Source organism: Marmota marmota, unplaced genomic scaffold (assembly GCF_001458135.2).
Source record: "Marmota marmota marmota unplaced genomic scaffold, marMar, whole genome shotgun sequence".
In the NCBI taxonomy this organism is placed as follows: Eukaryota; Metazoa; Chordata; class Mammalia; order Rodentia; family Sciuridae; genus Marmota; species Marmota marmota.
In genome coordinates, this window is record NW_026000016.1 from 45,850,445 (window position 1) to 45,877,388 (window position 26,944).

At 48.0% G+C, this 26,944-nt stretch overlaps 1 protein-coding gene across 4 annotated transcripts in view; it reads left to right on the top strand.

The window, feature by feature from the left end:
- Lgr6 (leucine rich repeat containing G protein-coupled receptor 6) overlaps nt 1–26,944 on the top strand; it is a 117,394-nt gene that overhangs the window by 76,392 nt on the left and 14,058 nt on the right. For 3 of the 4 annotated variants that reach the window (XM_048809690.1, XM_048809689.1, XM_048809693.1), the window contains 6 exons: nt 100–315; nt 4,905–4,976; nt 21,884–21,952; nt 24,462–24,533; nt 24,762–24,833; nt 25,864–25,932. In XM_048809690.1, the coding sequence (XP_048665647.1) occupies nt 100–315; nt 4,905–4,976; nt 21,884–21,952; nt 24,462–24,533; nt 24,762–24,833; nt 25,864–25,932 (570 nt within the window). The remainder of the gene's footprint in view (nt 1–99; nt 316–4,904; nt 4,977–21,883; nt 21,953–24,461; nt 24,534–24,761; nt 24,834–25,863; nt 25,933–26,944) is intronic. The other variant, XM_048809691.1, reaches the window with a different exon arrangement.

The following is a 26,944-nucleotide window of genomic DNA, read 5'->3' on the forward strand; positions in this document are numbered from 1 at the left end:
AGTTTCAATAGTCCCAGGATGGTTTGGAAGCCATTATTGAACCAGAGATTGATCTGCAGCCTTCCCTTCATTGACCCTCTTCCTCCTCTCTCCCACCAGGCGCCTGGATGCCAACCTCATCTCTCTGGTCCCAGAAAGGAGCTTTGAGGGGCTGTCTTCCCTCCGCCACCTCTGGCTGGATGACAATGCACTCACAGAGATCCCCGTCAGAGCCCTCAACAATCTTCCTGCCCTGCAGGCCATGACCCTGGCCCTCAACCGCATCAGCCACATCCCTGACTACGCCTTCCAGAACCTCACCAGTCTTGTGGTGCTGTGAGTGCTGTCCTGGCCCCGTCCCTGGCTGCGTCCTCCTGGGCCTAGAGGCTGCATGTTTTCTCAAGTTGGACGAGAAGCCTGGCTAGCTTTGCTCTTCTCTGCATGTTGCTGAAATCCTAGTCTCCCTTTCTCTTTTGTAAGATGGATGAGGATGTCCACCCTCCATTAACCACATTAGATTAACATGAAGTAAAATGACGTTATACCTATTGAAGGGCTCTAAGAGTCACTATAATGCCAGAATACTATAACCAGAAAACAGGAATTAAGCTATCATTTTCTCACTATGTACATATAACAACTCTACCATGCTAGTTGGAATAGAAAACAAGAATTTCTTAACTAATTTCTACCATATTTGATGAAAAAATGATGTAGTCATCTCTGTGCTCTGGCACAGAGATGGGATAAATTCACCTCATTCTGCAGGTCTAAAGAAGCAAAAAAAGCCATCACTTGTAATTAGACAGCAAAGCCCCATCAGGGTAATTACCTGGGAGATAGCATCCCTGGCAGGAATTGGGGACTGGGGTGAACTCTGCCTTCCCAATGGGAACTTTAGAGTGCAAATTAGCTCCCAGCTAATTGCCATGAATGATTGGTAAGTTCATAGGGTAATTACTAAGGGCTTGGAGGTCATGTGTAATTGCTTTGAGTTACACACTAATTGCTACAGGAACATGTGTGTTGGTGACTCTGCTAAGTGGCAACATTACTTCCCCTGCTCTTGGAAATCTGGTGTGATTTTCCAAGCCAGGGAATGAATGATGCTTAGTTATATTTCAGAGATGAAAAGACAGGCACCAATTTGTCTAATTCTCTGTTCTGGGAGATTAGAGAACCAAGATGAATATTCTTAGGGAGCACATACTTCTCTCAAGATGACCACACCCTCCCCACTCCTGGGAGCTGGTGACATGTTTCTGGAGGATCAACAGAACAAGGTGATTGGTCTCAGCTTTGGTGAGACCCGTATCCCTGTGACTTCATGAGGGAATGAGGTCAGGCTCCATGGGAGACTACTGGAAGACTGAGAACTTCATCATGGGTCTCAGACAAATGGGCATCCGCAGGTGCTTATAGAGCTCCTATGTGGACACTGAAGGGCCACAGGATGATGGCACATAGCTGTTCTCCCAAGGGGCAATAGCAGAACAAATGTGGGAACAGATAACTGAGATGTTGTATAACTGATGCTAACATAGCCAGTTGGTAAGTACAGGTTCTCGGTAGCATAAGAATAGAAGAGAGGCTGACGCAATTATAGATGGGGGGAGAGGGAAGTTTCACAGGTGAGGTGCAGCTGGTCCAGGACCTGGAAAAATGGTGGATTTAGATGAGCAAAAAGAATAAGAGCATTGAAGTCAGGGGTGTGCAGCTACCCGTGAATAGTCCAATATGGCAAGCAGAGAGTCCTCAGGCAGAGTGTGGAGAAGAGGTTGGTGATGGGAGTTTGGGGACTCACAACATCAGAGCAGAGAGTCTGGCTTTCATCTGCCAGTGGGAGAGGGGAATTTGAAGCCTTTCAGGCCAGAGTTAAAAGAGAGTATTTTAAGAAGGTCAATGTGAAGGATGGATGAGAACAGGGGCAAATCAGTTATAGGGAGATCAGTTCAGAGGCTCTAAAGCATCGAAGTCCAGGTTAGGGATGGGGCAGAAAGGCTAGAAGGAAAAGCAGTCTGTAAGCAATGTTTTGAATGGAAAATTGATCTGGTTTACTGGGGTCAGAGGGTGGGAGACCAAGAGGAAAAGGAGTCATGGGTGACTTCACGGTTTGGCTGGGAGGCAGGGTGTTGGCATGAAAGTCAGGCCTGTGAGAGAGTTAGGAGGCATGTGGACCCACTGGGCATAAGGAGGGACAAGGGACTAAGGGGGAAAAGTACTGGTGCAGGAGCAAAGCTGAAACAGAACTAGACTCCAGAATGGTAGAGTTCAGTGGCAGTTGGGATAGAGGTGTGAAGAAAATGGGACAACTAAAACCCCTCAGGAAGGGGGCGATTATTCCCAGAAAACAAGCGCTGTTTTCTCTACTGGAACAGAGGGTCCCTGTGGGCGGGAATCTGTTGCCCCCTCTGGAACTGACTGAGATTTAAATCCCAAGGCTCACAAAGCTCCTGTCCCCTGTCCTCCTCCCCGCATCTAGGGATGAGACCTGCCTGTGGTCTTGGTATCTGAGCAACATCTTAGAGGCCAGCCTGATTTTTACCCCTTGGAAGTGATTTTTCTCTTCTGACTAAAGTTTACTTATTTGTTTGTTGGTTTTGTGGTGCTGGGTATTGAACTCAGGGGTGCTTAACCATGGAGCCACATCCCCTGTCCTTTTAAAAATATTTTATTTAGAGACAGGGTCTTGTTGGGTTGCTTAGGGCCTTGCTAAGTTGCTGAGGCTGGCTTTGAACTCACAATCCTCCTGCCTCAGCCTCCCAAGCTGCTGGGATTCCGGGCATGCACCACGTATGGCTTGAAGATATTTTTAAATTCTTGAACTTTAATCATGTAACTTCAAGATGTCACAGAATATTAGACATCCTGCATCTAATTTTCCTGGAGCAATGTATACTTTTGAGTTTCAGGTTCCATCTTCCTGGAGATTTTTTTTTTTTCATATTTTGTCTTTAACTATATCTTCGGTCTCATTTTTTGGATTCTCTCCTCCAGAAATGTCAGTTACTCTGATTGACTCCCTTTGCATCACATTGATCAGTTACTGTTTGATCTCAAGCTTTCTCTCTGACACTAAGTTAATGTCAGCAGTGGTGATGCTGTTCCTTCTTTCAAATTTATTGACTAATTTTTCTTTTAATAATGATTTGGGGTCCTCAGGGTTTTTTTTTTTTTTTTTTTAATCTAGGATGGTCATTTTCTTTTCATTAAAAATTCTGTCTTTGAAATGCTGTTTGGGTTGTTTTGTAGCAGCAGGCACATGTGATCTGTTGCCTTCTGTTCCTCATTCATTAGTGACATTTTCCTTTTTCTGGCTGTGCGTGGGGAGCTGCTCAGCTCTTCTGGCGGCATCGTCTTGAGCTCCGTCGGTTCTCCCCTCCAAGCTGCACTGTGTGCACTGAGTACCAAGGATGAATTCGGTTCTGTCCTCTATTTTGGTGGGATGGTGAAGGGTGGGGATATACTTTGAGGCAGCATCCAATCTTTGTTAAATTCCTTGGGCTCTGCTTTCTCTGCCCGGGTTGTGGGCAGAGTTCATTCCCTCTGCTCAAAAATACCTTGAGGCTGGGCGGGGTGGTGCATGCCTGTAATCCCAGCTACTCAGGAGGCTGAGGCAGGAGGATCTCAAGTTCAAAGCCAGCCTCAGCAACTTAGTGAGACCCTGTTTCAAAATAAAAAATAAGAACTACCAAGGATGTAGCTCAGGGGTAGAGCACCCCTGGGTTCAATCCTTAGTGCTGGGGAAATCCCCCCAAAAAACAGAAACCTCGAAGCCCCTTTGGCTTTAAGCTATTTTCTGCATTCTGTAAGTAGTCTGAAGCCTTTCTTTTACTTTTTCTTTCCCTTGTTCCTTTTGGAAGCCAGAGGTAGAGAGGAAAAACAAGGACACTCATATAGGCAATTCTCTTGGACATGGGTTTTAGGGAGAGTTCTTAGATTTTGCTTTCTTGCCAGTTCATTTTCTGGAAAAAGGAGCTGATCCGTTGTAGACTGTTCCCTTGGTCATCAGTTTTTGCAGTGTCCTTACAGTAGGCTACCTGTCTTTCCTGGCTTTGTTGCTACTGTTAATATTTGGGGTGGGGTGGGGTCTGGCTTTTTTTATTTTTTTTCCCATTAGGAGTTGGGAGAAGAAAATTCTGTCACTTATTTTCAGTTAGCTAAATTCTGTCACTATTTTCAGTTATCTTGGAAATCTCCCCTGAAATGCTTTCCTTCCTCTCCTCAACCCACACCTGCTCTAGCCAAACTCTTTACCACCCTGCGCAGAGAGACCAGGCTCATTCCCACCTGCTTGCCTCTGAGCACACCTTTACCTGTGCCTGGACCGCCCCTCCCTCTGCTCCTGGGGCTCACCTATCTTCCTGGCCTTGCTCTGGATCACCGCCTCTGGAAGCCTTTCTTGGTTCCTCCGGCCTCACCGATCTCCCCGTTCTCTCAGCGTGTCCGTGGCTCCCTCCAGCTGTTACAGAAAGCTTAGCCTTTAATTATATGTTGTCTGCAGTGGTTTGCTCTTGGCTCCCCTAAGTGTGTCTGGCCACTGAGTCAAGCTGGCCGGGTCCTAGGGAGCAGGGTCATAGACGAAGCCTCAGACTTGAGCCCCTGTGACATCAGGCCTCTCCCAGTGCTTAGCAGGAGTTTGCTTTAGCCTTGGCAGGTCTAGGCCCTCCTCTCCCTGTTTACTTCAATAAGAAGTCAAAACGATATAACCTGTGGCCAAAGCATCCCTGGCAATGATGGTTTCAGAAGTCGGTCTTGCCTACTCCATTGGTCCCTGGAGACAAAGGATTAGACCTTGGGTCTAACTGGGGTCATTCTGTCCATGCTTCTGCCTCCGCTCTGCTACGCTCACCACCGTGTGTTCTCGTCCATTCTGGCCCTGGAGTGGTGGCGCTCATTCTGAGGTGTCTTTCCTCCCCACACAGGCATCTGCACAACAACCGTATCCAGCATCTGGGGACCCACAGCTTCGAGGGGCTGCGCAATCTGGAGACACTGTGAGTGGGGGAGTCCTGCTCAAGCCCTGTCCTGCCTGGTGATGAGAACTGCATTCCTCGAGTGGGGGTTGTGGGCACGGGGAAGGGCCAGTAGGTCTGGGATGCTGGGCTGTGGCCCCAGGCTTGCTCACCCACGTGGCCTTCCCTGGCATTTTCTCTGGGATGGCACTCAGAATGAATTCCTCCTTCCCTCAGGTGGGTGGGAGGTGCCCTGGGGGAGTTCAGAGTGGCCATGGGGAGTGGGAATCTAGGGTCCTGCCAGCAGAGACCACCAAAAAACCGCATGGTTTAGACAGAAACAAGGCTGCAGGGAGTATTAGGGTATTAAGCCTGGGGACTAGACGGTTTGGGAGTAATGCCGGGACTGTTTGCCAACTGATCTAACTAGCTAAATGATTAATGGGGGGATGGCCCGTTCAGCACTCCAGTCTGACTATAAAAAGCACCCGAGCTGTTGACTCTTAAAAAGCCATATTATTCACACATCATCATCCTGGAATTCAGTTAAGGTCAAAATGCACCCAAAGCCTCCCATCACTTCCTCTGGAGTGCGGCCAGCCCCCGCAGAGCGGGCTGAGTGGGCCCCAATTGAGCAAACAATTGGCCGGCCTCTGTAAGTGTGGCTGCCCATGTCAGCTGGGTTCCTCAGGTCCCAGGAGAGAGCCAGCTACCACTGCCACCTGGTGCAGGCTTGGGAGAGGGGCGCTGGGGAGAGAAGGATCCCCAGGTCATTGAGGGTGGGAAGGGCTCACAGCACCAGCAGGATAGTCACAGTTCCTGCCCCCCCCCCCACTATGTCCCCTTCCCCATAATCAATTCCCCATTTTGCATACACTCCCCACTCCCAAACACACGCCCCAGAGCATCACTCCTGAGGTGAGGGATTTTCAAGAATCCAAAGCAGTGGAGGAGAAAATGCTGGAAGATGGTCGGTGGCTGGGAAGCAATGTGTTGTGGAAAACCATTTGGCAAAGTCTATCCCGAGAGGCCTGGGCACGTGTGTTTGTGCAGGGAGGGGAGTGGAGGCCAGGAGCGAAGTTCCACTCCTCTTTCCTGTGGTGGGGCTCCCAGGAGCGTGGCTGCTCTCTTGGGCTCAGCCTGCAGCAGGACGAATGGCAGAGTGGGGCCCAGCTCCCCGTAGCCTCACTCTTCAGCCAACTCGCTGCAGAGGAGAGGGGTGTGGGGCGACATGCCCTAGCCTGGAGTCAAGAACATCAGAACCTCCTCCCCTGCCACTATGCGTGACTGGGGCTGTGTGCTCCCCCCGCCCCTACTGGCTGCCACAGACAGCTGGACAGTTCAAGCTGAACAGCCTAGCCCACTCCACCACCTTGGGAGAAAACTGATGCCCAGAGAGCTGGCATGACTTGCCCAGAGTAACTCCCCAACTTATGGACGGAGAAAATCTAGGGTGCAGTAATGAGAAAACACAGGAAAGTCCCTAGGATAGTACCCTGACCGCCATCCTCGACCACCTGGTCAAATGGGAACTGTGTGAGCCTACTGTGTTCTAGGTTTGAGAGGCTCCTAACTGTGGGAGATGGCTATTTCCTTGGGGTAGCCCTGACCTCCATTAACCAGACTCCTCCAGGAGACACAAGAGTGCTCGGGGCCATTCTTGGAGTTGCTATTCATCTGTAGGGCAGGAAGGAATCCAATGCCATTGGCCTTGGGATGGGGCGGGGGATGTTCAGTCTGCTGGGAAGTCAGGTGAGGAGGGGGCACCTACACTGGGTGTGGGTTGGCATCTCTAAAAAGCCAGTGAGCAGCTGTTTCTTTCCTTCTGGGGCACACTGCCTAATTCTTTCTCAATTAGCCACTGGATTGCCGCACAAGGCACTTGGCTCAGCTGGTGCTGGCTGAGTCACAGAGAAATCCTGCCGCTAAGCACCCACGGGACCTTTCATCTATCTACAGGAGTGTTTGGCTCCAACACACAAAGCCCACGGCTGTGCCCACTTTACAGATGGGAACGCCAAGATCCAGAGATGAGGAAAGTTCTCCCACTTCACAGTGTGGAGGCTGAATTGTCAAGTGGCAAAGCCATTGGCAACGGATGACCCGGGGCACAATGCCATTCTACCAACTACATGACCTTACTGAAGTCATTGCCTTCTGAGTCTTAGTTTCCTGACCTACAACACGATGTCATCAATAACACCCACTTTACAGGGCTGACATGTGCGTTCAATGAGATGATGCGTGTAAAGTGGTTGCAGAGTCCGGCAGCTGTATCAGAACCTGCCCTGTGTTCCCCGCTCCTTCCCCATCCCCTCTTCTGAGGGCCTCCATCTCAGCAACACCCCTCTCTTCCCCACCCATGAGGGGTAAACTCTTCTTCCAACTTTTGATCTACAATTAAAAAGGGGGAAAGTGTGTTCTTTATCCTCTGTTCCCCAGAGCATTTTCTGGGGAGCCAGATGTGGAGGGGGAGGAGTGGCTGGGAGAATGAAAGGAGAAAGAAATGATAGTCAAACCTTTTAATTGTTGCATAATTGGCACGCTCGGCAGCCTCGGCTATTACTCGGGAGCTTTCATGTGAGCTTCTCACTGGAAGGGTATTTCTCCCTCAGGCCTCGTAAATCTCTGCCACTTAGACCTCTCTCATCTCTGGCAGCAGAGGGAAGATCAAACCCCCACGGCCCAAGCTGTGGTTTGGCTCAAGCTGTGGTTTGGCTCATCTGCAGACTCCTCTTTGGAGGGAGAGGTCCCCCGAGTCTTACCACCTGGGAAGGAGGGGCCAGGTGCAGGCATGCACACTCGTGGCCACACAGGCACCCTGAGCAATGACACGGATGCACACGCCACATGGCTCCCACCCTTTACAATCCTCTCTCCACATCAACGCCCCCACCCCATGCTCAGCACAGCACAGAGATGCCCATAGCAAACGCACCTGTGGAAACACAGCCCCTCTATGCCCTCGGCTCTGCGGGCCAGGCTGCCTGGGTTCCAGCCCTGACTCTGCCTCTGCAAGCTGGGTCAGCCAGAATTTATGGCCTCGCCTCTGGAAGTCTCACTTTTTTCACCTGCACAATTAGCTCCCACAAAAGTAAGGGGGAGGGGCTTGGATGTGGCTCAGGAGTAGAGTGTTGGCTTAGCATGCACGAGGCCCTGGGTTCAATCCCCAGAACCACAAAAAGAAAGAAAATCAAGGGGGAAACAGCATCCTACACCAGAGTCTCTCTACCTTCAAAGGAGCCAGGCAAATCTAAGCAAATCCAAGTACTTTGGGCAGGGCGACAGGGCTACTGATGGACAGCATAAATCCCACAAATGCCACATGAGGCCCCGGAAGACAAACCTTGCTACTGTCTGAAGAAGTCTGGTCTCACGGGAAGAGTCCCAATGTAGTTGTCACCATTCCAGACTGTACCAAGAAACCTCAGCCAGAGGGGGCGCTCTGTCCTGCACCCATGACTTCTTTCAGATCCCAGTGAAGACAACCCACCGCCTGTTGGGAAACTCAGAATCAGAGATGGTCTAGCCCTCAGCCTATGAAATAGCAATTTCTCCACTTTCTAGATCAGACCAAATATACAGATTTGGGGCCAGGTACTCAAGTTTCTATAGTTCTTATGTGATAGAAATCACTAGAACCCATACCTCAGCCTCACAGTACTTTGCTCTATTTGGCACTCATTACCTCAAGCCCAGAGCAATTAGAGGACTTCCTAGGTATTTAGGTTGAGAGGAGGAATCATGATGTAGAACCACCATGGGAGGTTTCTTCTACCGGGAAGTTTCAGGGACCAGAAATCAGGTGTCAGGACCTCTAGGTCAATGCTTGGAATTGCAGCCTTGGAGACCCCATGCAGCTACCCTAGCCTGACAGCTAAGGAGCCTCAAATTCCCGGTTATACTTAATAAAAATTTCAGTGGAGGAGGTAGAGACATGCTCCAAGGTAGAGTAGTCGCTTAGCATGCGGGAGGCCTGGGTTAGATCTGCAGCACCACGAAATCAAAGCACCCTGCAATCCCAGTTGTATTCTGAGGGGCCTCTATATCTGGAAACTTGAGGTCTGCATCCAATCTGGAATCCAGAGGGGGCAGGTCCCAGCATGCATGTGGGGACAACCGTGCCTCCATTCCTTCAGCCTGGGCAATGATCTCTGGGCCTTGTTATAGCCTTGTTAAACAAATCAGGCCCTACTGGAGCCTGGGCGGGCTGGACATTTTCCCTTGGAGAAGAGCCTGGGTCTTAGTGAGAACAGAAACCTCCTGGCTACAGCGCCTTCTCTAAATCAGGACCAGGATTAAACAGGGGTCCAGGAGGGGAGGAGAGCAAGGCAGGAATTTATAGAATTCCTCATTCTAACACAAAATTGTACGTTCCCTGTCAGACCTCTACTAGTGACAGATGTCCCAGTGATCTGTTTCTGTGGAACATGGAACATTTTTACTTCAACAGCCATTGTGGCTGGAAAATATTCCTCTGTATCTTTGTCATTGAAACCACAAATACCAACAGGTTTTACTCTCAACTGGCTCAGACTGGGCCCTGAAAGTATCTGGTACCCCTGTTCTGGACCTGATGGTAAACCTTTGGCCTGGCAGATTGCTACCAAGGTTCTTCTAGGGCTCAAGGCATCCTGGGGAAGATCAAGGATTAGATTTGATTTGGTAGATCTGGATTCAAATCCTGATCCTGCCACCAACATATGACATGTGCAAATCACCTGACCTATCAAGAGTCTCTGTTTCCACAAATAGAAAAATAGGATGGTATTTAACAATTCAAAAGTCTGTTGCCAGGATCAAATTAAATGAGATAATCCATAGGTGCTTCCTCTATGTTGCCTTTCTCTTTCCTGCCCTCTCATTTAATGTTGCATGGAATGTGTCTGAAGGTGGCAGGGAGGTTTTTACCCAGAGGTGACTCATTTCCTCTATAGGATGAATAGGAAGGAATTCCCAGGCAGTCAAGATGTGACTGCTGTATTAGTTTCCTGTGGCTTCCATAACAAACAACCACAAACTTAGTGGCGTAAGAAAACAGCAATTTATTCCCCCACAGTTCTAGAGGTCAGAAGGCCAAAATCAAGGTGTTGGCAGGGTTGGTTCCCTCTGCAGGGTTTGAGGCAGAATCTGTTCCATGCCTTTCTCCTGGCTTCTAGTTGCTGATGGCAGTCCTTGGTTTAGAGACTCATTCCTCCATGCTGGGTGTGGTGGTGTATGCCTGCAATCCCAGCTACTTGGAAGGCTTAGGCAGGAGGATTGAAGGTTTAAAGCCAGGCTGGACAACTTAGTGTGACCTTGTCTCAAAATAAATTAAAAGAGCTGGGAATGTAGCTCAGTGGTAGAGCACCTGGGTTCATTCCCCAGTATCAGATGCATACATGTATATATGAGACCCATCCCTCCAGTCTCTGCCTCCGTGTTCTCAATGCCATTTTGTCTGTTTCTCCTCTTCTTTTAAGACTACTTATCAATGGATTTAGGAGCAGCCCTGTTGATCCATATGGACCTCATCTTGAGATCCTTCACTGAATTCCTTCTACAAAGATTCTCTCTCCAAGGAAGGTCACATTCACAGGCAACAGGGGTTAGGACTTGGGCTTATCTTTTGGGGGGGGCTACAGGTCAACTCAATACAGCTACCCACTGGCAGATTTCCCAGCAGAACCCTCTGGGAACAGGCTAAATGGTAGACAGAACCAGGTGAATCTTGCCAACTTGCCTCCTTATCTCAAGGCAAGTGCAGATCATCCTGAACTAAAAACAGTTCCTTCCATTAGGAGAATTTGAAATTTTTGTACTCAGAGATTGTCTCCTCTCATTTTCACCCCACACCCAACCACTTTTTTTTTCTTTTCTTCTCTTGTTTTATTTAGAGGCAAGGTCTCACTGAGTTGCTTAGGGCCTCTATAAGTTGCTGAGGCTGACTTTGAACTCACCATCCTCCTGCCTCCCAAGCTACTGGGATTACAGGCATGCACCTGGTCCCCAACCAACCACTTACTGAGGAAGACAAAGCAGGAATTTTGTTTTCTCGTGTTACAGATGGGGAAGCTGAGGTAGAGAGTGGATGACTTCTCCAAGGCTACTCAACTGATTAAGAGGCAGGATTGGAACTCAGATTTCTCTGCCCTTGGCCCAGTGAAACTTCCCGACCTCACTGCCTCTTGAGGCTGAGAAGCGAGGAACTCTTTCCTCTCCAATTCTTAATCATCTTACTTCTGTGGGTTTATTAGTTGCAAATTTGTGGGCTTTTGTGGCTTATAGAGGAATTTATTGTTCCATATAAAAGCTTTTTTCTTCTGGCTTCCCCACAGAACCACTAATGACTTTTAACAGGCAGAAAATTGAGCTGCCCAATGAGTTTGTCTTGTGTTCTGTGACCATGATGAGTTATTAATAGTTCTTCCCAGTACAACATTCCCTTTCCCATCGCCCTAGCGTTGGGGAGAGCCAAGGTCGCTGCTCCCGTCAGAGCTGCCCCTTCCTCCCCTGCAAGAAATGGGGCCAAAACTTCCATTCTGAACTCCACCCCACCCTCGCTCCCACAGGCACCCCAGCCAGCTGGTCTGGAATGGAGAGGGAAGGGAGGGTAAGGGGAGGGACGCTGGACCATGGTATCCTTAGCAGATGCCATGGAGATCAGGTCTGGCTTTGCATGTCTGTAGGAAGGAACTGGTAAGAATCAGTTATTGCCACTCTTTCTGCTGCCTCTTTAGATTCACTCATTCCATGTTTCTTGAGCTCCTAGTATGGGCCATACCACTACTATAGGTACTGGGGAAACATTTACAAATGTAGCCCCTGCTATCACTGAGACCAAAGGGTTCTAGAACAGAAATGTTGAGGTCCTTAAAATTTATCACGAATGTACCTTTCCCAGCACTCCTGACCTCATCACTCTAACCCCTTAACCTTGGCATGCCCCTGGGCTCACCTGCCATTTACACTCCTTCCCTTTGGGTTCTCATCTGGTCTTGTTGCAGAAAGCTGGGTCCTTATCCCTAATGCCAAGCCAATAATGAGGACACTATTTTGAGAAAAGGGAAAAAGAAAGTTTATTACTTTTCTAGCAAAGGAAAAATACAGGAGACTCCTGCCCCAAAGGAGGTGATTCTGCCCATCAGCAGGAATGAGGGCTTTTTTAGAGGATTCAGAGAAAATGAAATTAGGGAGGAGAAATCAGGAAGGAGAAGATCAGCGAGGAGAAAGTTAGGGAAAAGAAGATCGGGGGAGAAGATCAGGGAGAAGAAGGTTTAGAAAAAGAAAAAAACATGTAAGTTTCAAAGCCACAGGGATACAGCCAAAGTATCCAGTGAACCCTGTTACAGTCTCAAGGTTTTCAATACTGTATATTTCTTGATGACTCCAGACCTCTCTCCAAACTCCAGACTTAAATGTCCTTAAGTAGTCTCCTCAAAGCCCAGGAGCTGGTACAGATGTTTCAAGCTTTAATCTAGAAAAATGCCCTGACATGGACAGAACCCACAGCAATAATAACTCAGCCTTGCCTTGGGGCAGGGTCACTTTCATATAAGCCAGTCACTCAGAACCTTGGGGCAAAAGTAGAACAGAGAATTAAAGCCAGGCATGGTGATGCACTTTTATATAACCCCAGTGACTCCAGAGGCTGAAGCAGGAGGATCTCAAGTTCATGGCCAGCCTGGATAATTTAGGGACACACTGTCTCAAAAAAAAAGTGCTGGGGATGTGGTTTAGGGGTTAAGTGCCCCTGGGTTCAATCCCCATTACCAAAAGAAAAAGAAAAAAAGAAAGAATTGGGGGAAGTCTTGAGTGGCATGTCATGCTCCTCTTTGGAAGACAGATGCATGTCTTATGGAGGTCCTACCGACAGGACAAGGCCATGGGAGGCAATAATGGTGGTGCTTCAGCTCAGGATGGGAAGTATTTGTCAATAGAGTAAGTTGACAGTGGCCACTAGGCAGACGGCATAGGCAGCAAGTGCTCCACCATCTCAAAAATTCAAGCGGAAAGGAGACCCCCATCCAACTGGAATCTCAGAATCAATTCTTGCCGTGGGGGCCGGTTGGACTGTTACCCTTTATCTCTCTTCCAGTTCCAGGTTTCTGCAATCCAGGTGCTTCATTAGGGCAGGACAACCCATAATCTCCATATCAGAGATGGGCACTTTCATGAAAATCAGCACGCTATTGCTTTGGGTATATTCTGAATGTTCTCTCTGGCAAGGAAGAGAGTGTAGGTGGAGGAAGGAAGGGTGTGTCTGTGCCTCTCAATAGAAACTGATGACAATTTTACTAATTGCTGTATTTATTAATGGGTGGCCTTTTATGTAGGTTGTTTAGAAGGTAAAACAATGCGATTAGTCATAAGGGTTTGCTGCTTCCTGGCTCTCCAAGTCAACGGCCCCAAGCACAGGGCTCCGTCTGCAGCAGGGGAAGAGCAATTAAGAAACCTGTTCATTGTGCTCATTTGCCTTTGTTCCAGGCCTTTGGGAGATAAAAGTGGTTCTGAGTTTACCATCTATCAGAAATTTCTGTGTTTTGTTTTTCATGCTATGTGGTTATGCTCACTTACATTCCCCCCTCACCCTCCCCACCCTGCGCCCTTATCTATGATCTGGTAATAAACACAAATATTAGCCTTGAGAATAAAAATGTAAGTGGAAACCCAATTAATGATATTCATCTTTCTTAATTGCTGCAAAAAGTAGATAGACCAACTTGTGTGCCTCCTACTGTCTAATGAATGAAGCAACTGTTCTCGTATGTAATGTCTAGTGAAAGGAAGAGGTAAAAGGGATTGGCATTATTTGGACAGCTACTCTGTGCCAGTCTCTGGACCAGGTGAACAGAGCAGCATTCTGCAGTGAGAATCCATCTGCAGGTGAAGAAACAAGCTACATAAATCAAGTGACTTTTTCAAGGTAACATTTGGTCAGGGAGGTTACTGGGGATGGAACCTAGGGGGCAGTTTACCGCTGAGCCACATCCCCAGCCTCTTTTTTTTTAAGACAGGTTCTCACTAAGTTGCTTAGGGTCTCACTAAATTGCTGAGGCTGGCCTCAAACTTGAGATCCTCTGCCTCAGCTTCCTGAGCCATTGGGATTACAGGCGTTGGTCACGGTGACCAGCAAGGCAATCTTATACACAGAAGACCAACAACTTTAACACAGATAGTAAATAAAGCCAGTATCTGTGATACGCCTGTAATCCCAGCTATTCCAGAGGCTGAGGCAGGAGGATCACAAGTTTGAGGATGAACTAGGGAAATCACAAAGACCCTATCTCAAAAATGAAGGGAATATCTCAGTGGTACAGGGTCCCAGGGTTTAATCCTCAGTACTGAACAAATGAATCAATAACATGGATAACATATCAAAAGATGTTTAGCTTCTAAGTCATAAGTATTTGGTTTTGACATGCTTATAAACACTTAAAAAACTCCTACAGAAACCTCCTCCACTTATCCTCTTTCCCATTCTCCCTAAAATTTCTTCTTAGCCCTTCTGTTTGGAGCCCAGCTAGGGTCCAACTCTGGGTTGTATAGAAAGTGATTTAAGCCAGAACTCAACAGGTCTGAGTTTGAGTTCCAACTCGAGGACTTTCAGCAATTCACCTCTTTTCTCCAAGCCTTATTTTCTTTATCAAGAAAAAGAAGGGGCTGGACAAGATGTCTGTAAAATCCTGCCATCTCTGCCTGCTGGTCCATAGTGAGGCTCCATAGAAAGATGAGGAGCTGGCCATTTCTGCCCAGAATTATGGCCGTTGAGCAATGTAGAGCTTGGGTTACCTTTTCAGCTACTTTGACCAATTTCAAGGGTTTTGATTGGATTTGGCTGGAAACAGCTAAGCAGATGAAGGGGAGGCTCAGCCATGGACAGCTGCAGCTTCCGGGCTGATGCTGGCTGGAGTTCGGAAGGGTTTCTCTTTCGCCTCAGCCCCTCCCCATCTTCTTCTAGCTCCCAGGAGCAGCAGTGAGAACAATGAACTGTCCCTGAGCTTCTGGCTGATTCTGGGGGCTATTAAAGATAATGGATGGATGAGTTTTCCAGCTGAAGTTTAGGGCATCCTGTCACAGAAGAATAAGCCCAAGCCTGTGGCAGGGGAGGTCTTCCCTGCAGTCACCAAGAGGTTGCATGTTAGAGTCAAATGCCAAAGGGCCAAGACACTGCCTCAAAGCCACCAGCCACAAAGGCTTGAGGAGCCTATTTTGAAACCTTGCCCAATGGGCTCAAATGATCATCTTCAACAGCGAACACTCAAATATGTGGCCTTGGGCCTGAGCTGCAGGAGATCCAAAAGTGAACCCATATGCTTCCTGACCACAGCAAGCTGCCTGCCTCATGGGAGTGACCCTGTGCACGTGGATAACTCTACTCTGGACTTGACCTGCCTGGGCTTTGATCCCAGCTCTTCCATTAGGAGCTGTGGGACTGTGGCCAAGTGATGACCTCTCTTTGTGCCTCAGTTTCTATCAAAATGGAAGTACTAATGGCACCTACCTCAGAGGTATTAAATGGACTAATACATGTAAATCACCTAGAACCATGACAGTTACGTAGTAATTACTGTTATTACTGCCACCATCGTCATTACCAGTCCAAGGCTGGTGCATGCTGAGGAGAAAAAACACCAGAAAAAATGCTGAGAGAGTGAGTAATTCATTCTAACTGCCGGGATGAGGTTGGACTCGTGGAGAAAGGTATATTTGAGCCCAACTTCAAAGGATGACTAGGGTTTCAACAGCTGAGGATGTGGGGAAAGGGCATTCCAGGCTGAGGCAGGAGCCGTCCAAGTAAATATACAAGGGTGTGAAGATACAAGGAGGGTTGAAATCCAGAGGGAGCTGAAAGATTGATTAAGGGCATCCGAGCCCGTTAAGGAATTTGAACTTTGTTAAGTCTTTATTCTGGAAGCCTTTTCAGATTTTCAGTGGAGGAGAGTGACAGAGTCAGCTTTGCCTTTTAAAGAATTTTTTTTTTTTTTTTTTTTTTTTTGGCAAATGCATCGTAGCAAAGAGTGTGGGCTCCAGACACCCAACTGACGGGGTTCAAATCCTGGCTGTGACACTGACTTAGTTGAGGTGGCCTAAATTGCTAACAAATAGACCAAAACATGCATAATGGCTGAAACACAATAGAAGTTTATTTCTGGATCATTTAACAGTCCAAGGGGGGAGTTTCTTCTTGGCGGGTGGCCCTCCTCCACAGGGTGACTCGGGAACCTGGCTTCTTGGGTTCTTGCCATCCCCAGGCCTCATTTTTCTTGGCATCTAGTTGGTGAAGAGTAGAGAGACCATGGAGGAGAAACGCTGGCTATTTTATAAACCCTGGACTAGAGGTGGCACGCACCATTTCAGACCACACTCTTGGTGTGAATCTAGTCACATGGCCCCACCTACTGCAAGGAAGCCTGAGAAATATGCTCTAGCTACATTCCTGGCTATTCCTCCTGGTATGACAGGATAATGCTAGTAAGAACTTTCTGTGATGGTGGAAATGTTCTAGATCTGTGCTGCTAATATGATAGAAGCATAGATAGCCACATACTGCTATTGAACACTTTGGCTAGTAAAACTGAAAACTGGATTTTAAAATTTTATTTACTTGTAACTAACTTAAATAGTTACATATGGCTTATGAGTATGGTATTGGACAGTGCAGTTATAGAGGAGACAGAGGAAGACCTGGGATGGTGTACACATGTGTAATCCCAGTGAGTCTAGAGGCTGAGGCAGGAGGATCACAAGTTTGAGACCAGCCTTAGCAACTTAGTGAGACTCTGTCTCAAAATAAAAAATAAAAAGGGCTGGGAACATAGCTCAATGCTAGAATATCCCTGGATTTAATGCCCAGTCGAGTATGGGTTAAAAAAAAAAAAAAGGAAAAAAGGGAGACGGGGAAGGATTTTGGCAGACAGCCATTATTAGTTGTCTGTGAGTGAGTGACTGGTTTACTATGTTTCACTTTCCTCAACTGTAAATGGGTATAATGGAGTATCTCCCTCTACAGCAGTTGTGAGGATTGAGAGGGATCATCTAGGCACAGTACTTAGCAGTCAGCACATAGTCAATGATCAACCAATGTTATTTCGGGATGGCCTGAAAGCAGAGGCACTTGATAGGAGTACATACAGCAGTCCAGGGGAGAGACCCCTCCAACTTGACCCAACCCTTCCTGAAATCCAGCCCTGCTATCAAGACCTGGTTCAATTGTAACATCTCCATGAAGCCCTCCTGGTCTTCCCAGGTGTGTGTGATTGCCACAGTCTCTGGAGGTCCTGAGGCTTTGTATTTCTTCCCGGACCTACCACATCCTACCAAGAGAGCTCACCTCGTCATCTTCTGCATTTGTCTAGATAGGAGTCATTTTTAACCCATCTCTCTACCTTCCACTTTACCCAGTGGAACTCATTGTGTATTTTGGGACATTTGGCAACAAGTGTAATGAGTTGAACTCATCAGGGGCAGAGAGAGTTGCAAAGACATGTTCCCTGGACAATCAGCAAATGAAGCAGGGTTTTGGCAATTCCCCAGGTCACTGGAGCTATGTAGACATCCCCATGAGAAACTTCAGGCCACCTCACTGCTGTAGTTTGTACCAATGTCCCTTTGACATTGGTACAATTTTTCTTCTCCTACATTTCTCTACAAAAATAGCCTTCTAGTTCACAAGCCATCTGTCTTTTCCCACTGTCGGTTAGTCTACTCCTGGCAAAATTCCTGACCAGAAACTGCCAAGGAGGGCTGGAACCACTCAATTTGGCTGCCTGGACATGGGTCCAGTGAACTGTAGAAGGACTCAATGATAGCAAAGTCACATGGAACCCATACAATCGTCTCTGTGGCTCTGGGAAAGCCTGCCAGTGTCACTCAGGACTATCTGGTGCTATTTTGACAGTATCAAGGATGTATCCTCATGTACCCTTGAGGATGCACCTTCTTTTTAGAGTTCACCAGTGTTCTTTACAAATCTATTTATTTAGAGCTTTTCAATTAGTGACTCAACATATATTTGTTGAGTTCCTGCTCCGTGCCTGGTATTATTCTGGTGATTAGAATATGAAACACATAAAGTTCATGTGTTCAAGGTGCTTTCATTCTGATTGAGTGGGAAGAAAGTAAATGTCAGGTGGCCATAGGCTTTATGAAGGCAAAGAAAACAAGCTGTCTCCTTATCTATTAATATATAACAAATCACTGCAAAACTTAGTGGCTTAAAACAACACCTCATTATTTCTTTTGAATCTGTGGCTTAGCAGGGCTCCACCAGGTGGTTCTTCTGCTGGAAACTCCCACTCTCTGGGCTCACGCAGAAGGCTGTGTCCTTTGGAGGTTCACAGAGGGCTAGGGGGGTCCAAGAAAGTGTTATGAAGTGCCCCCAAAAAACTCCTGTGTTGATTCAGGAATGTTCAGAGGTAAAATGATGACATCATGAGAGCTGTAACCTCATCAGTTCATTCTTAGTTTGAAGGGACTAACTGGGTGGCAATTGTAGGCAGGTGGGGCATGGCTGGAGGAGATGGGTTCATGGGGGCTTGCCTTGAAAGGGTTCATCTTCCCCGTAGCCCCTTCCTCCTTCACTCTCTCTGCTTCTTGGATGCCAAGAATGGAGACCATATTCTTCCACCACGCCCTTTCACCATGATATTCTGCCTCATCTTGGGTCCAGAGAAATGGACTCAGCAGACTGTAGAACTAACCCTCTGAAACTGTGAGCACAAAGTAAACTTTTCCTCCTCTAAGTTGTTCTTCTCAGATATTTTGGCCACAGTGACAAAAAGCTGAAAACAGAGACAAGCTCATTCACATGTCTGGGGCCTGGCTGTTGGCCGTGGCCTGGTCCTCTCTTTCCGCATGGCTCTCGCCATGCAAGAATCCAGCCTGGATTTCATGTGTGGTGGTGGGAGCATTTCAAGATTGAGGCTCTTGTGACTTAGGACCAGGTCACACCGTGTCACTTCCACCTCACTCTATCAGTGAATGCCATTCACAAGACCAGTCCAGTCTTCAGGTAGATGCCACCTTTTGATAGAAATAGGCATAAAGGGAAGGAATAGCAAGTAACAGATGTGTTATTTGAAATAAAATGGTCAAAGAAGGCCTCTCTGATGAAGCAGAATTTCAACAGAGACCTGAGTGAAGTGAGGAATAAGTCATACAAATATCTGGATGGAAAGCATTCTAGGCAGATGGAAAAGCAAAGGCTCTGGGGCAGAATAATGTAATTCTTTTTTCGGTTAGCGGGTAGTACTGGGGATTGAACCCAGGAACACTTTACCACTAAGCTACATCCCCAGACCTTTTTATTTTTTATTTTGAGACAGGGTCTTGCTATGTTGCTAAATTGCTAAGGGTGGCCTTGAATTTGTGATTCTCCTGCCTCAGCCTCCCGAGTCACTGGGATTAAAAGTATGTACCACCACACCCAGCCAGAATAATATAATTCTTTGCAATTGAGAAAACAATTCAATAGCAAGGCTTTTTGTGTGTGTGCACATGTATGGTGGTGGGGGTTAAACACAGGACCTCATGCATGCTAGACAAACATTTTACCATCAAGCCATATCTCCAGCTCTATATTAAGGCCCTTAAATGGAGATATGTCCATGTTACTTATGGAAAATACAGTTCTCATGTGACTGGAAAATTCCTAATGCAGCTGAGCCAAGACAAAAGAAAACACTTTATTTTAATTTATTTTATATTTGGTACCAGGGATTGAACTCAGGGCACTTAACCACTGAGCCACATCCCCAGCCCTTTTAATTTTTTATTTTGAGACAGGGTCTCACTGAATTGCTTAGGTCCTCACTAAATTGCTGAGGCTGGCTTTAGACTCATGATCCTCCTGCCTCAGTCTCCCAAGCTGCTGGGATTACAGGTACCACTATGCCCGGCACAGGACACCTGATTTTAAAACACTGAGATGTGAAGATGAATCATTTATGTAATTTAAGAGTAAAAAGTGCCCATCTCCTTCATCTTTGCTGCCTCCGTCCTCAGTTCTCCTGATCTGATGGTCCAGGCATCTTCTGCAGCCCCTGGTAGAATTCCAGGAACCCCAGAGTTTGAATAGTACCCCCTGCTTCCAACCCCAGTACCTCCGGTTTCAGTCTAAGTGCTTTGCACATGACCTGACCTCAGCTGGACCCCAGCCTTGCCTTTGCACAGCCTGTGGGAGCGTCTCTGGAAGCTAATCTACATTTGACACATGGGAGGCGAGGGTGTCTGGCTTGCTAAAGGAGGGAGCAGAGCAGAGTAGAAGGGGTTTTATGCTGTAATTACCCAGGATCACCAGGGCAGTCTGAGGGTAATCGGGTAATTAGTGTGTGTATGGAGGGGGACAATTATCTAGCTCTCTGGCTGCCAGACGCTTGTCACTGCTCCTCTGGCCCTTGGGCTAGGTTCCTGGCTCTACCTGTGGACTATTAAGTGTAATGGCCCTGTCATGCAGAGGAGCCTGCCATTATCTCTATGTTAACATGATATTTATCACAAAACCCTGCCAAGTCACTCTGTAATTAAAGGACCTCCACATGGTTCCCCTGCCCTGGCACCAGTCAGCCATTAACGTTGTCAGGAAAGGGGCAGCTTTAAAAGGCTGAGAAGATGGGCTCAGGTCCCCCTGAGAGGCTCCAGAGGGACACTCGAACTGACCCTCCACATATATACCATTGCCAAGCCTGGAACTGTGCAAGTCAGGATTTCAGAGGCATCGAGATCCCAAATCAGGCACATTTCCACACGGGGCTGAGCAAAGCTCCTGCCTGTGGGGGCTGCTTCTGTTTGTCATGAGCGGTTCTAAATCTTTTCTGATAAAAATAAAATTTTCCCTGTGCCTCTCCCATCTCTCCTGCCTTTCTGCCCTGTCCATCACCCTGCAGGGCATCAACACAGAGGCCCCTTGAAAGAGTGAAAGGAACGAAGCCAGGATCACGTTAGGGTCAATATTTGGCTCCTGTTGCCTAAAGAATGCTTTCATGAGCTTCTTTATGCAGGGCTATAGATTTTTCTGTGGGACAAATTCCTAGACTGACATCCTGAGTATGGATCATCTTTTAATTTGAAAAACATGTTGGTAAATTGTTTCTAAAAAAAAAAATTGCACACATTTAAATTCCCACTTATAGTTTGAGAAAGCTTGTTTCCTCACATCCTTGCCAACTTGGGTTGCCACCCCTTTTAAAAACTACCTTCATTGTTTTCTGATTATGCATGTGATATGTATTCATTGTAGAAAAAATGAAAAAGAGTTAGAGAAAATAAAGAATAGCTGTTATTATGCAAAGATTTAAAAATACTGTCCATTTTGGTAGAAGACAACAGCAGATTCTATGGCCAAAGTAGTCACCTGAGAAACTTTCTGGAATCAAGAAAGGAGCAATGTGTTGAAGATCACCCCATTCGCTGGGCACACCTTTAAATCCCAGCTACTCTGGAGGCTGAGGAGGATCACAAGTTCAAGACCTGCCTTGGCAAACTTAGCAAGTCCCTTCCCCCCATTTCAAAATGAATGAATGAATAAATAAATAAAAGTAAAAGGTTTGCGGTGCACCTCAATGGTGGAGCGCCACTGGGTTCAATCCCCAATAACACACACACACGCACACACACACACATCACCCCATTTCTCCTGCCACCTCCCCTCATATCTCCAAAGTCTTGAAATACTTTCCGCAGCTTATGGAGACTATTCTGAGAAGGTGGTTCCAGGTATCCACACCCCTGAAGTGTGTCCCCGACTCCAAACAGTTCTGCTGCCAGGAAGGCTCCAAGCCTGAGGATTCGTGGAGTAAGAACGCAGTGCAAACATTCCAAAAATATGTTTCCAGACATTGGCAGCTTTATCCAACAGATTGGAAAACCCATCTCTCTGGTCAACCCCAGAGCCAAGTTTCCATTTCTCTGGGACCCTGACATGCCCTGTTAAGCCTCTGTGCTAATGATGGCTCTGCTTTCCGTTCCAGAGACCTGAATTATAACGAGCTGCAGGAGTTCCCCGTGGCCATCCGGACCTTGGGCAGACTACAGGAACTGTAAGCTCCTCTGCTGGTTTCAGTGGGTGTCTCCTTCCAAGGGCAGGGGTTGCAGCCAGCCAGGGCCTTGCTCACACCCTCACCTCCTCGCCTCCCCTGGTCCTTGTTAAATCTGTGGCCACTGGCCCTGCTGATTCCCAGCATAGCTCTAAGCGGTCACAGGCCTCCTTAGCTTGGCTTTGAGCATCTCCTGGGGGTGTGTCCTCAGCCTAAGTAGCCCTGGGTCCTTCCAGCCTGGGAAGACACATGGCATGAGCCACCTCCTATGTAGCCTGGGCCTGGCACTGTCCCTGCCTTGGTTGGGATGTGTCCAGAGACGAACGAGGAGAGGCACCGGGGGGCCCATTTACAGGGTTGCTACTCATCACCTTGTCTCGAAGAGGACTGAGAAATTCCCTCTGGTTCCCACAGTCACACTTCATTATTCTATCTGAGCATTCACTGAGTGCCCACCGTGCCCAGAGCTGCACTTAGTGCTAAACAAAGAGCAAGGTAGACATGGGCCTTCCTCAGGGACCCTTCAGCCTTCCACAACACAAAGGAACACGTGGAAAGCAGAACCAGGCAAAGCAGCATGACTCTAACCCTAAATCGTGCAGAGTTCACTAAAATGACCACGGGAGACAGAAAGGTCACGTGAACTGGGGCATCCTGAGATTGGTCTTAAAGGATGAGTGGGGTTCCAGAGGAGAAGTTGCTGCCTCATTTCAGACAGCAGAACAGTGCAGGCAGCCAAGCTGGCAAAGGGATGACCACCAGAGGGAAGCCTGCCTTGCTGGAAGGGGGGCTCTCAGGACCTGATAGGTCTAGTGCACAGCTGGGCTGGAGTCAGATTAAGGGCCTGAAATGAGCCCTAGACCTTCAGGCAGAACAGCATCTTCATATTTCAAACAGCCACCTAAGGCCAATAGGTCCAGCCCATGCCACCTTCCTCATTTCTTCCAGAAATTTAAAGATGTGAATGCCAAGTGTATGCAGCAGATAAACAATGGCTGAACCAGCCAGAGGAAAGCATCTGAGGCACTATTGGAAGTCCTCTATTGCCAATGAAGGAATTATTTCCAAGGGAGGGCTGATCGTTTCCCTTTTTTTCCTAAGACATGAAAGAAGGATGATGTTTGATCAAACAAGGGGGCATGAAAGAAACAGGATGTGCCAAGGCATAGGGAAGTCCCCGAACATTAGGGAAGAGAGAGCAGACACTAAGTTAGCAGGAGCAAGAAAATACATGTACTCGGGGTGTGAGTGTATATGTGTCTATCCATCCATCTCTATCCATCTTTGTATCTATCCATACATATCTATTTATCTATATCTATCCATCCATCCATCTATATCTATCTCTTGTCTATCTATCTGTATCTATCTCTACCAATCTTTATCTATCCATCATCCATTCAGACATTCATCACCTATTTCCTTCTATCCATCCATGTCTATCTCTCATCTATCTATATCATCTCTCTCTCTCTCCATGTATGATCACTGACTCATCTCTGCCTACCAACCTATCATCCACTGGGTGAAGGCTACTTGAGAAACAGGGACACTGCTTATAAACTATAAACTTCTTGATCCTTCAAAGCTTGGTCCAGCACAAAACACAAAGGAGGTATTAAAATATATATTTTTATGTATAATGTATAAAGTGTCTATGTATGTATGTATGTGTACATATATATGCATATATAAAAAATGAGTGAATAGAAGGAATGAATGAAGTAACAAATAGGACTTGGTGGGTGACATTGGCCTGAGGTGTCCAAGGTAAACTTTTGAGTAAGAGCGCCAAGGTGAAAGCCACGGTAGGAGAGCAGGAGGGGAGAGGCTCAGGTGAACGAGAGGATGACTAAAAGGGCCTGCTCAGCATGGCTGTGCGGTTTTCGGTGTAACATGTTACTTCTTGGAAAATGTTCTTCCCAACTAACCAAACCCATAGTTCCTGGCTTCCGAACCCCAGACCCTCAGCTGGGTGCCTCATTCCTCACCACCCCATGATGCCGTGCCTGGTCATTCAACCCCTGACTCTGTTCCTTGTCCCTCCTGCTGCTACAGATGCTTCTATATTTCCTCATTTTAGGGCACTGAGGCCAAGTCAGCCTCCATTCAAGAGACATCCCCCGCCCTGGCTTTCTACATCCCTGTTTTCCTTCCACACTCCCTTGGCTCCCTCTGTGGGGACTCACCAGAGCTCCTGACATAAGTGATCCGGGAGAGGGCTCCCCTTTGGGACAGTACTCAGCGTCTTGGCCTTGGCATGTTCTCGTGGGCTTCCAGAGGCCTGCGGCTTGGGACTCCACTCCTCACTCTCCTCCCACCATCGGGGGAAAGGATGGATGTGCTGTTGAACCAAGAAAATTTACAGGCAGGATTTGAACCTGGGGCCTCCGGGCTGATGTCTCTTTGGTCTCCGAGTCTGTATAATCGTCAGGAAGCCCTAGGGAGTCCCATTTTCTCCCTCTCCATACTTTTCCCCAAGTCCTCACTGCTCCCGGGTGCTGTCTTCCAGGGGGTTCCACAACAATAACATCAAGGCTATCCCTGAAAAGGCCTTCATGGGCAACCCTCTGCTGCAGACAATGTGAGTACTGCCTCTCTGTCTCTAGGCGCTGAGAGTGTTGGTGCAGGGGGAGGACAGAGGCTGGGGAGGGCGAGGGCCATTCTTAGAAAGCAGCAGGGGAGCAGGACTAGGGGAGGGCTTGCCTTCTTCTTTGTCCCTTTCCTGGGAGGAGAAGGTAGCAGAGGTCACCCTTGGTCCCAGCTGAAAGGGGTAGAAACTGAATTAGGTGCTTGGGTCTTTTTCTTCCAGACACTTTTATGATAACCCAATCCAGTTTGTGGGAAGGTCAGCATTCCAGTACCTGCCTAAACTGCACACGCTGTAAGTTGGCACCCGAAGGCTGCCGCAGCCAGGGCCTCTCCCACCCTCACTCCTTCTTGCTCTCTCCTGCCTTTGGCCTGCAGATCTCTCACCTGCAAGGCACAGTCCTACTGGGAGACGTGCTCCTCAGGGCTGTAGGCCTCCAGGTCATTCGCCCTATTTCCAGATCTAGTTGGACTTAATGGTCTCCCTTCTCTTCCATGACCCATGGCTTCTTTCCATTTTATAGAAGGAATGTGGGGCTCACAGGTACTGACTGGGCATGAGCCCCCAACCCTTAACTTCTGATCCTGGGCCCATTGCTGCCTCCTCAGGGTCTTGTGTGCAGGAAAAAGTGGAGAGGGAGACCCATCAGTCTAAAGCAGCCTAAGAACCAACAGATTCAAATAAAGCCACAGCAGATGGCAGGACAGGGGAGACCCTTTCTCAGGCTCTATAAGAAACAAACTCCAAGAGCCAAAGACTTTTCCAGAAGTACTCAAGAGGTTGCCTTTTAAATGGAGGCAACTGCCTGTGGATTTTTGCTGTTGCTTTGTTGTAAGGTGAGGCTTAAATGCTGAAATTGATCAGCTCAATCTGGGCTGAGGTGGGCTGAGCCAATTTTAGAAAAATGACTGGCTGGGTTCATACCTGTAATCCCAGCGACTCAGGAGGCCGAGGCAGGAGAACCGCAAGTTCCAGGTCAGCCTGGGCAACTTAGTAAGATCCTGTCTAATAATAGTAACAACAATAATAATAATAAAGAGCTGGGGATGTAGCCTTAGTGGTAGAGCACTTGTCAAGTATGTGTGGCTTCAATCCTCAGCACCACCAAAAAAATAGCGAGGGGCAAGAAAATGGCCAGTTGGACCCTGCTAAGTATGGTTCAGCCACTGTCAGGGCCAGAGAGGCTGATTTGAGGGAGGCTCGGGGAAAGATGACATTTTCCCAAAAGGTAGAGTCTCTGAATGGGGAGAAGACTGAGGGTTGAGATTCCCCAAAGCTGAGGCGCCCTGACTCACCCCTTAGCACTTATCGTCTCTGTTTCCAGGTCCCTGAATGGCGCCACGGACATCCAGGAGTTCCCGGACCTCAAAGGCACCAGCAGCCTGGAGGTCCTGTGAGTGGATCCTCTCTTGCCTCCTCCTGCTCCGCCTCCCCAGCTTCACTCCCAGGAGTTCTTGCCTGCCTCCCGACCCTGGGGGCCAGGGTCCCTGGCCTGCTCTGCTCCTGGTGCTGTCCAGGGTCTATGGCCATCTCTATGTGCACTGCCTCCAGGCCAGGCAGGGGTGGCAGGATGGGGCTGAGGCGGCTGGTATTCCCTGACTTCAGAGGTTCTAACCCCAGGCCCTGGGTGCAGAGGACTCCGGACCCAGAGCAGAGTTGTGAAAACCCACCTCCTGTGTCTTTCTGAGGCTTGATTCTAACAAAGACTTTCTCAGATCACCCATGATTACATTCTGTGGTGTGGGGAAGGGGTGTCAGTGCATAGTAGGCCCTCCGAACCATTTAAATGAATGAATGAAACAATCAGGCAAACACCCAGGGTGATTGTTAGAAAGTGAACTCCCCGCCCCACATCACACAGCTTATTCATGACATTTGGGGACTGGAATGCTTCTCTGTGTCTCTATTGTCTTCCCCCTAGATTCGCTGGCATGTGGGAATTTTTTCACGAGGGAAATAATAGTTCCCCAAGGATGACCTTGGCCTTGGATCTTTACTGGGACACCCTGTGCCCAAGCCAAGCCCATTCTCCAATCTGTCTCCACTACCCTCTCCACCCTGGCCCCTGGGTCCTTCCCTCTTTCTCATCTCTTCTCCCTCCCACAAGGCACAGGGAGGAAACTCTATGCTTCATTCCCAGGGTTCAACTAGAACTTTTTTTCTCTCTATTCCCTGTCATGGCCATTCTTAAGCCTCTAGAGCACCTAAGATTTAGTCCCTATCCTACAGGCTTAGTTGCTGGAGACCATTATGATGACCGGGAAGAGGATCAGATGGGATGGGTGGGTGGGGCTGAGCCTGCAGGGACTGCCTGTCAAGCAGAGCCCTTGGGCTGGGTCTCTCTCCCTCTCTCCACTTCCCACCCCTAGTTCCTCCAGGCCTAGAGGAGTTTGGCACTCAGATGC